Source organism: Vipera berus (assembly GCF_964194415.1).
Source record: "Vipera berus genome assembly, chromosome: 5".
Lineage (NCBI taxonomy): Eukaryota > Metazoa > Chordata > Lepidosauria > Squamata > Viperidae > Vipera > Vipera berus.
Window position 1 is genome coordinate 27,319,137 of NC_138207.1, and position 10,979 is coordinate 27,330,115.

Below are 10,979 nucleotides of genomic sequence, written 5' to 3' on the forward strand. Positions count from 1 at the left end.
CGAGTACAAAGCTTAGATTTCATTACAGAAAGTTTAAAGATTGTTTTGAACAATTAGGTAAACATACTAATTTAAGCCAAGAGATTGTATTTTGTTTGAGCTTAAATAAATATCATTGAGCAAATACTGCTGTATGATTGGCTGGGACCAGGCATATACATGCTGAAATCTTGTTCATGCTTGCCTTGGTCAATACGTGGTTTGAAAGTTTAATCAGGTTTGTAAAGCAAACTTTTTTTTTCTTTTTAACTCAGCCTATGATCAAATTCTTCTTACTATTTCTCAGATTCCATGGGCTGGCTGCTTCAGAGGATTTTCCAGGGTACCTTTTGCTTTTAAAGATGGATGTGCACGTTTAGACTGGATACTTACAGCACAAAATTGGGAGGTTTTTTTCACCTCTTTTGTGGTAAGATGAGGCTTATTAAAGACATTTGAAGAATTCAAATAACATCTTTCAAAATGAGAATATTTGTCGCTTTTGAAGGACTCTGTGAGTCTTTTGATATTTCACCGGAGAATACTGTGCAAGATGTAAAACTGATGATAAAGGTAAGAACTTGAACTTTATCAAATTGCTTTCTTTTTAGAACCTTTGACTTTCTGTCCATGTGAAAAATTGAAATCAGTAATAAAATTCACTGCCAAAATGAAGAGAAATCTCTTTTACGGCATATACAAAGCTTTTTGTGAAACAAGGAACTGTTGTTACCATGCTTCCTGTAGGCTTTTTGTTTAAGTTGCTATCACTAAGTTACATGAAACTAGAATTATCTTAGGACTTCTTTTTTCCCTTTTGAGCAGTTACTTTCTAGAAAATTAGTCTGCAAATAATTTGAAAACTCTCTCAACATACATTATATGGGAGAGTTGTTTATGTTGATTGAATGTGAGAGGTTAAAAAAGAAAAAAAATAACTAGTAACACAAGCTACATGAGTAGCATATTTACACAGAATTCATTGGAGCTGAAGTACATAAGGAACCTAAGGATTCCTGTGCTTTTGATTTAGTATTATTTCCTTTAATTGCAGAATACAAACCAGATAGGGAAAGCATGCAGAACTTGGCTCTTGGGATTTTTTTTTCCAACTCCTTAATAATAGCCCTGCTCTTAGTCATGTGAGAAAGCAGACTTAGAATGGAACAGTCAGCAGCATTCTGAGCAACTGCCCAAATGCTTCTCTTAGAGAAATACACTGAAGGATTTTTTTTCCTACATGTTTTTCTCTGCAGCCCCCCAATCTTGATTTGACCTGATTTCAAACTCAATTTTTTTTCAGATTCTTCCCACCAAATTTTCTCTTGTTCTATTCCAGAGGTCCTTAACCTTTGGGGCACCAGGGACCCATTCCATGGACAGAGGTTTTTCCGCAGACCGGAGGGTGTGCGGTTTTGTGTGCTGCCTGCATCCCACGGATGGGGCTTTGCTTGTTTGTGCGGCCCGGTTGCTGACATGCCATGGCCTGGTACCGGTCCATGGACCAGGGGTTGGGGATCCCTGTTCTATTCAGTTTTTGCAGTTACCTTGTTGATAAACATAAAAACAGATGAGCAAAGTCCTGAGCCATTTTCTAACATTCTGTTGGGTTGAAAAGAATAGAAAAGTAAAACGTCATCTTTTTCATCTTCATAATTTATTATGCCACCATTAAACTTATATCAATATGTGTGAACATGGCATAGCAAAATAGCTACATACAAAGAATATGCACACTCTGCATTCCTTTTAACATGTTTACTCCAAATGATGCCGTATTAAATTCAAAGGGATTCCCTATGAAGGAAATGTAAGGGCTGAAACTAGCAAGGAAGGGACCATACACTTCTCAAGCTGGAGAGAATAATTATGGAAACATATCTCAACTGCAGCTGCTTTCCATGACCTTGAAGAGAATGCCACAAAAGGTAGAATGAAAAGAAATCAAGGACTTAAACCTGGAGTATAGAACACACACACACACACACACACACACACACACACTTTAACTGATGTGAATTGCAGATTTTATTGTTTGTTAATGGCTCTCTTTTTCTGCAGAAAAACTATTTATTACACCATGAAGGCAATGCTGTAGCTACACAGTAGAATTTAGAGAAGCCTGACTGTGGGCATAGGATTGCAGCTAAAACAACTCAGTCCTATGTAACTTAACTTTACTTATAGAATAGTAGAAACCATTGAGTAAAAAAAAACCAGATTTAAAACAGAGTGCATATAAAAAAATTCAGACCATTAATATTACCAGAACAGAGCCTGGTGCTAAGATGCTCCGCACAGAAACAACAAGAGTACAGGATCTGGTACTGCACCTTCCACTGCAAGTACAATGGGACCATTCAGATTGATTCCAATGCAAGAGCAGAAATCATTTGTTGTTACTGATTCAAATTTTTAGCTAAATACTTTGTAGTCCTAGAATATTATTCAGAGAATTTTGGAGCCAGAGCAGAACTGGTAAGCATATGGGATTCTTCACAGAATCCATTGTAATCCACTGTAAACTGCTGGCCAGTTTATCTTGCAGAAGATGTTAAACTGTCTATTGCAACATACATCCTTGCTTGCATTATACTATTTATCAGAGGGCACGTAAAGGGAAATGCATGTTAAATCAAGCACTGGAATAACTGTGCCACAGAGCTGATATCAAGTAATTTTAAGCAAACCTCTTTGGTTTAATGGTAAACTGAGGGGTCTACGGTGCTCTCTGAGCTTTTGTTTTCTTGCAGACATTTCATTATCCAAACTAGGTAACATAATCGGTACTAGTAAGGAGTGCGGTTTGCTGTCAGTTTATATTAATGGTAAATTATTTGGGGCAGTAAACTAAGAAGAACAGCAGTATCGAAATAATGTTAAATCTTAACCAAACGTATACTCTTGGCACTTTGTAAAACAAGACTAGGGAATCCTATAACTTGCTGAGCTACAATTCTTGGTATTTCTAAAAATTAGTAACAAAATCTGTGTATGGCAGGCATAGTTATTTTATGCCTTTGCTCAAGGTCCATGTTTCTCATACAGATAAACCAGTTTTTTTAACTATGTAGGTACAATATTGACACTTGCCATTCATTCTATGTGAGAGTTGCTTTTTACCCTGCTCTGCTTAAATTGTGTTTAATCTCATTGTTGACTGTGACATGTTTATATTAGTTATGGGCATAGGAAAGTACCTTATACCAAAACAAAGCACTGATTTATCTAGCTTAATATTTGCACTCACCTTCTTCAAATCCTTGCCCTTTGAATGCATTGGACTTTAACTTCTACATGGGATGTTGTGTAGGATAATGGAAACAGGTCTAGTGCAGGGGTCCCCAAACCACGGTCCGTGGACCACTACTGGGCTGTGACCTCCTGGCCATCAGACCGTAGAACAGGCTGGCCAATGCATGTACTCACCCCCCACTCATGCTAGCGCTGCTGCCGCTATGCAAATGGGGTGTTGTGTGGCAAAAATGAGGCACCATGCGGCAAAAACGGGGCACTGCCGCTATGCAAATGGGGTGCCGTGCAGTGCAAAAACGCGGCACCGTGCAGCGTGAAAACGGAGCACTACGTCAGCGCGAAAACAGGGTGGTGCTAGTGAGTGTCATGCAGGCACTAGCACTGCCCCATTTGCATCGCGCATGCTCATGGCCCCGATTGTGTGTGTGTGTGTGTGTGTGTGTGTGTGTGCGCGCACGCACATGCATAAAATGCTTCCCCCCTCCCTTTCCCTCAGGTCCACCAACCGAGAAAGGTTGGAGAGCTCTGGTCTAGTCGCAATAGAGAGTGACAGATTGAAGGAAACTGGTTCACACTGACTGATAGTTGTTCTCCATAATTTTAGAAAAGGGTTCTTCAACTCTACATTTAGATGCCAGGGATAGAGCCTAAACATTCCATATGTCAACCATAGCCCTGTTATTGAGTTCCAACCCTTCCCCATAGTTTCTACAACTATGGCTATTGAATGATAACTTGGATAGTACCTTAAACTTTTAGTGTCTATGTTTTTTTTATTAAAAGAATCTGTTTTCTTCTGTTAAGGATTATTTTCATGTTCCACTTTCTGAAGACAAAAAAGGCAGGAGATACTTGGAGCTGATATATGCAGGAGCAGTGCTAAAGGACAACTGGGTACTTGCTGATGTAGGCATTACAGTTTCTTCCTCAATTAAATGTGTCATCAAGGTATGATTTAAAAAGAACAAAAAGGCTGCCTAATACAGAAATTCTCTCTCTACTTTATAGAACTTATGCTAGCATCACTTAAGAGTAATCAGAAGAATCTGATCTTCAAATGAAATACAGTAATCTTCAAATAATAAAGCAGAATGCATAAAGACAGTGAGAATCCTTAATCTCATTCTGATTGCAATGAACTTTTAAATGTTTTCTTTCAAATGAACAATTCATATATTTTTGGGGTCTTGGTATGCTATGTATTCTAAAATTTGATTTGTTCATCAGTTGTTCTCCATCATTGTAGTGCAAAGCTTGATACTATGCCTAATAAGAGTGGTTGAGAATGGTGGATGGAGGTGTATATCAGGTTTAATGGAATCTTCAGCAAAAAAAAAACAGTCTTTGGTGGAATCTGATACACTTCTCTAGTGGCAGCAGCACGTTTCCAAAAAAACATACAAACATAGCTCATCCGCACATCCCTTAAGTGCAGCATGAAGATACCTACTAACTGTTTTTACAGCTTTTTAAAACTGTCCTCATTACACAGTCTTAATCTCAGGCCCAGTTGATAGGTTTCAGTTAGAGCCAAGCAACACACCCAAAACATCATCTTTCACAACCTTTCCTCCTTCCCTGCAACCGGTCCTTCAAACAATGCTTGAATACAATTCTAAACATAGCCCAATGGGATGGAGACTGGACTGGGGATGAAACAGGTCCAAGTGGGAGGGTGACAGGGGAGAAAATGAGGAAGTATATATAATGACGTTACCGTACAAATCCCACAGTAGTGGGTATTATGCTTGTGTACAACATTGAGAGATAAGTACAAAAGGCATAATTCATCTCTTGGGGTCATTATGGCAGTCCATACCAGGTGGTGCTTATAGGAGGGAATTTTCCTGAATACGCCTTGTGCATTTCTTCTGCTTTCCCCTTTACCTTTCTGTTGCCCTACCACTCTTGAACTTTTTTTGGTCATGATTTTACTGGTCTTACAAAATTAACTGCCATCATACTTTTCTGCCACCATAAGGAGCAGAAGGATACATACATAATTTTGTGTAAGATAGAACCTTGAATAAATCATGGTTATACCATGATTGCAGTGTGAAAATGAGATATGACTTATGTGCCAAAATTGCACATTATTTTTTTAAATATAAAGAATTGCTGTGCCATGATGTGAATACTGGTTTAATCCAAATATTTGTTAACAAATATTGTAGATAGCCTTTGTTAAGGAATTTGTTGTGCAGAGGTCTCCTTGTGCTACCAAAGAGTTGCACAGACAAGGAAGGGTACTGAGAGCAGTAAGAGTCACACACAGGAGTACACTGAGTTGTAAAAGCAAAAAGTATTTTACTTTGAGGTGGTGTAAAAACAAAAATGCACAGTCAACAATAAACAGTCCAGGTCATAAACAATAGCAACAGTCCAAGGAGTAATCCAAACTACAAAGTCTTCTTACCGGTCCAGAGGTCAATACACAGTTCAGGTTTACAACAGTAGTAAACCAACAGCAGAGCAAAAAATCAGTAATAGTAGAGAGCAGTGAATTCAGAGAGAGAGAGAGAAGCTACGTTACTAGCTTCCTCTTATGGCCATGAGAACACTTACACACCTATTGGTGTGTAAGCCAAAATTATTGTTCTTGGCACAGCATTACTGAATACATAGGACATAAAAACAAGAAAAGCATTAGAGCTTCTGTCTGCTTCTCAATCTAGTCTTTGAACTCAGCATGACTTAATTTCTAAATAAGGCAAAAAAATAGACTGAAAAGGAACTGCATTCATACAAGTCCATTAGCAATTAAAGATTTCCATAACCAAGCTTTAGATCCCACATGAGAAACAAGCACTTCCATTGCAATTCTCTTAATTATGGAAAATATTCTATATGATTTCTGGCTTTATACTTTCATTCTGAGAAGCGTACTAGTGATTATTCTCATTCTGAAGATGGAAATTAAGCCTGGAAAAAAAGAATGTTCACCTTATCCAAAGACTACCAGGACTGATCTTAAGAGGGTACAGTTTTAAACCTAATTCTCAGAGCATATACAGCATTGTTCAAGCCTAGGGCTGCATTTGGTCCTTGAATGGCATGATAAAGCTATGCTTCACAAGGTGGGTACAATCAGGAGAAAAAAAATCACAATCTAATTTATTTTATTTACAGTTAATAACAAATTGTTATCTACTGTAACAAATTGTAAGATAAACCTTACTGCCTTATGTGAAGGACATTTCTTGCACATACATTCAAAATTGCCTTCCTCAAACCAATGTCCACCAAATATTTGGACTTTATGACTAGGAGTTTTAATTATAAATGTAGAAATGTAGTGTTGTAGTTCAACAAATCTAAGGGGAACTAACTTATTGAAGTCATGTCATATACATTATGTTTTTTATTCATTAATATTGTTTTCTCCACCAGGAAGAAGACAAGCCAATTTTCTATGTATACAATGCGGTCACTCATGAAAAATTGCCCATAATGGGAAGGATTTATCTTCTTTCATCAAAGGTCTCAGAGCTGAAAACTTTAGTGACCTTGAAATGTGGTTTTCCAAGTAGCATTTATTGTCTCAGGACTCCAGAGGGCAGGGAGATGTTTGACTGCAATACTCTGAACAATTATCAGTTAGATATAGGTATAAGACTGTTTGTGTATTATATCTGTTTTAGTTGATAAGTATAGGACCTTCAAATCTTATCTAGGTTACTCAGAATTGTAGTCTAGATGTCTTTATCTCAGATGGTTTATGAGTCACAGTGAATCTAAAGTAAGCTATTTCTGATTAGCCATATACAGAACTATATTATAAGAAATATTTACAATTTTACTGAGAGAAAATGAAATAAGTCTTCATATTTGGCAATGCCATATTACTGTCTTTTCAAATCCTAATACCCACACATGATTGACTATTTAAAAATGTTAGAACATAAGCAACTAGTAAGCAATTAAAACTGGACATTTACTTATGAGTAGATTTTAGAGGGATATTGTTATTAATTTTAGTGTTAGTACTTTGTATGTATCTATGTTAAAGGGGAGTTAAAGCACATTATGAATTTGGTTAATTTTATATTATGGATAATTTTTAGTTAGAATATGATTATTATATCTATAACCCTGTATTTAGCTCTGGGAAGTGGGGGTGGGGAAGGGGGGTGGTTTGGGGTGGGTGGGTTTTGGGGATATGTATTGTAAAAAATGTTTTGTAAAACTTTAATAAAAAAAAATAAAACTGGACATTTTGAAGGATGTTTATAGTTAAATAATTAGCTATTCTTCAGAATTAATATTGATTCAGTTTCACATTGTATCCATAATACTATGTAAATAAGTCCTTTTCTAAATCTAAACTTCACTTTTCCTGCTATAGTTCATGTGATTTTTTTTTAGCTTCTCTGCTACTATAGATATTAAAATCTAGTACTCCAGAAGAGAATGAGTGGTACCTTCTAGCCAACAAAGATAGAAGCAAAACTAAATGACAATGTTTTCTGTTAACAGGCACAACTCTTCATTTGGATGTTTGGGATGGATGGAGAGAATTCTTGACCAGCTGTATCCTAGGAAGCAAACTCAAGATCCAGTACTATCTGTCAAAGGAAGAACCAATACTCAGGTATGAAGATTCAACATACACTTTTCAAAATTCAGTTTTATTTTAGATGAGAACATTTATTCCAAGATAGTCATTAAGTGGTGAGAACTGAAGGATAGAGGGAATAGAGGGAAAGAAAGTGAAAGTTAAAATCAAGAAGGTCAAATCTTCTATTGCAAGACTGTACCTATGTTGCCTTTGCTGCATTGGTTACAATAGGCTTCCAAGACCATTTTAGAGTGCTGGTTGTTACTTATTAACCATAGTGCTGGGTAACATCAGCGACTCTTTATGTAAATGCATACTGACTTCTCTACTGTAATTGTGATTACACATGATTTTGGAAATGCTATACCAATTTTTTTTGTACATACTTCCTTTCAGATATCAAAAGAAAGTAGCTCTTTACATGGCAGCCTTTTTCGGACACCTTCAGGTTTCAACTTGGCTCCTGAAAAAGGGAGTGAAGCCCACTGAAACAATAGGTGTGCATCCTTATCGTGAATGGTGCCAGGAAGATGATCATTCCAACAACATGAAAAGTCCCGTTCATGCAGCTGCAGAAGCAGGCCAACTTATGATACTGAAAGCATTTGTTAATTACAGTGCCTTATCCCTTGAATGTCAAAATTCTGCAGGGCAGACTCCATTGCAGCTATGTATCCAGCACAGATATAAAGATTGTGTATTGTATTTAGTCACCAAGCTATGGTCAGTGGTTTCTTATCCTACATTCTCTCTGCCCATGAAAATCTATATTAAGTTAAAGTTGTGGCTTCTTAAATCTCAGAATAATATCTATTCAACCAAGAAGTGCAACCCTGCTGCAGTCTTCAGAACACGAGTTGGGGATGTTGTCTTTGTGGATGGTTTCACAAAAACAGAAATGACCTCCAGAGGTTTTTGCTCAGCCATGATCAAACATGCCAGCAGCAGAGGTTGCACGCTGCCAGATTTAAATAATCGCTTTCAACATGAGCAATCTTGGTACCATTTGACCATATCTGATATGTACCTCAAAGAGAAAAATGTTAGATTTCCTCCAGTGGCAGGTGCAAAGAAGAGAGGTAACAAAGACAGACACTGCCAAAAAAGGAAGCCTAGGAAGAAGAACACACGGCTTAGTGAAGAATATATGGACCAAAATATGTGTTTAGCAAGAGTTCCTCTACCTTCTAATTCTGTCCTCAAGCCAGCTTATTACTATTCCATACCTAATGTAGAGTTTCTGCTAAATCCTTCTCTGGAGTCATTTTCAAAATACTGTGGAAGAACTCCAAGAGAGAATGCAATCTACTGCTTAGCTATAGCCAGGTATGTATCAGTGTTTATTCAAAAATACATGTTAGAAACTGGCATCAGAAGTTGTTATTTTTTCTTGGGGAGACCTTATGCTTCCATTCCCAGTCTTAAAAGAGATGCCTCTATCCCAAAACTAAGTTGGAAAACGTGTGGCAAAAATAGTGATTTGTTGCCATAATTGACAATGTGATTTCACAGGGCCAGGGGGCATCAACCCAAATGTTGAGAGGCCTGCATGTAGACTACAGTCTACCTAGCCTTGGGCTTTTTTCTGTGACATAAGTATTCAGAACATTTTACAAATGATACAGTTTACCACGTCACCTGTTTGACCTGGGGTAAAGGTAAATAAATGGGTATCATTAGCATGCTGATGATACAAGAACCTATGTGACAGGTTATCTGTTCCAGCTGCTTCATGTAGATGTTAAAAAGAATGAGGAGTGCTTCATAATTAACCATCGTGTATTATTACCAATTACAATTATCGTTTGGAGGAGCTGCTGAAAAACTAAACATTCTGATGAACAGATACTGCCATCAAGTGGCAACAGTAATTTCAGTAAACTATAACCACCTTAGAAAGGAGTGGGAGAGTCTGGTCAATGCTGAGCAAGTTGATTTTAGCTGATTTGCAGAATCATGAAATATATTTTTAAAAAACTATTAAATAGTGTGGATTGTCCTCTCCTGAAAAAATGTTTTTTGATCCACTTCATTAGGCAACATCTCTGTCAAGTTTCCAACATTCTCTAGGGAGAAGCTTCTGAGAAGAGGTTAGGGAATCAAATACAGAGGATGGATTAGTTTTTACTGTTCAGTGCAGTATGTCAAATCCAAAAATACATTAATTTAGCAACCAATTTAATTTATACACACACATATTGAGGGGGCACGATAGCTCAGCAGTTAAAGACTGAGCTAGTCAGCTGGAAAGCTGAAAGCTGGGTATGCAACAGGGTGAGATCTTGTTACTGGCTCCAGCTCCTACCCATCTAGCAGTTCAAAAGCATGCAAATGCAAATAAATAGGTACCACTTCAGTGTGAGGGTAACCTTTACCTTTATATACTGTCTATTTATCAAACAATGCAAATCACAGTAACCAGCTGTATCTTTCAACATGAGCATAAATAACATATCACAGAGTGGAGTTTTCTCCCAGGTACCTATCTTTATTTTCAGAGTATGTTTTCTCTTAATGTGTAGTAGGAGTCCAGACTCAACATTTTGTGTGTATTTATAATTAATTGATACCTTGTATGTGGCCACAAAGTAACAAATGTCTATGTCTTTTATTGCAGTGAATTTAAAGAGAAGCCTTGGCTTCAACAATTGGACATTGCAAGAACCCTAGCTAGAAAAAGTGTATGTAACCCTACATACTAAGAAGACTCAGATGAAATAGACTATATAATAGAGAGACTAACCAAAAAGGTTTACAGATACAAGGCATCTTGTATTGTTGCTATCTTAATACATATACTGAGAATACTGGAATATTCCCTTTTCCACTCCTTCCAATGCCTTTGAAGTGCCATTCACATTCCAAAAGGATTAAGCATAACAAAAGGTTTATATAAATATGAAGCGGTAACACATGATGTTTGAACGTTTTGGATGGCTCCTATTGGGGATTCTTTAAACAGAAACATTGTAGGCAATCTGCACACTAATTTTTCTGAAGCTCCATCTGAAGCAATGGCACTGAAAGAATGGGTTGGATGAGGGCGAAGGTTCGTTCTCCGAGCTTGTGGGATGATTTCCGAACATTTTGTTACCTGGTTGATAACATGTTCAGCAGGGTTTAGAGGATGGAAGTGCCAGTGTTCATCTGTTTATATTCTCTTTAACTTATAAACAGAAGAACACTG

At 37.3% G+C, this 10,979-nt stretch overlaps 1 protein-coding gene across 1 annotated transcript; it reads left to right on the forward strand.

Annotated features, from left to right (window-relative positions):
* Positions 1 to 324: 324 nt before the first annotated feature.
* Positions 325 to 10,979, forward strand: ANKUB1 (ankyrin repeat and ubiquitin domain containing 1). Its single transcript, XM_081329597.1, has 6 exons — positions 325 to 552; positions 4,039 to 4,182; positions 6,625 to 6,841; positions 7,711 to 7,825; positions 8,189 to 9,118; positions 10,410 to 10,979. Exons 1-6 carry the CDS (start codon positions 463 to 465, stop codon positions 10,492 to 10,494), a joined length of 1,581 nt encoding a protein of 526 aa, XP_081185723.1. The 5' UTR covers positions 325 to 462; the 3' UTR covers positions 10,495 to 10,979.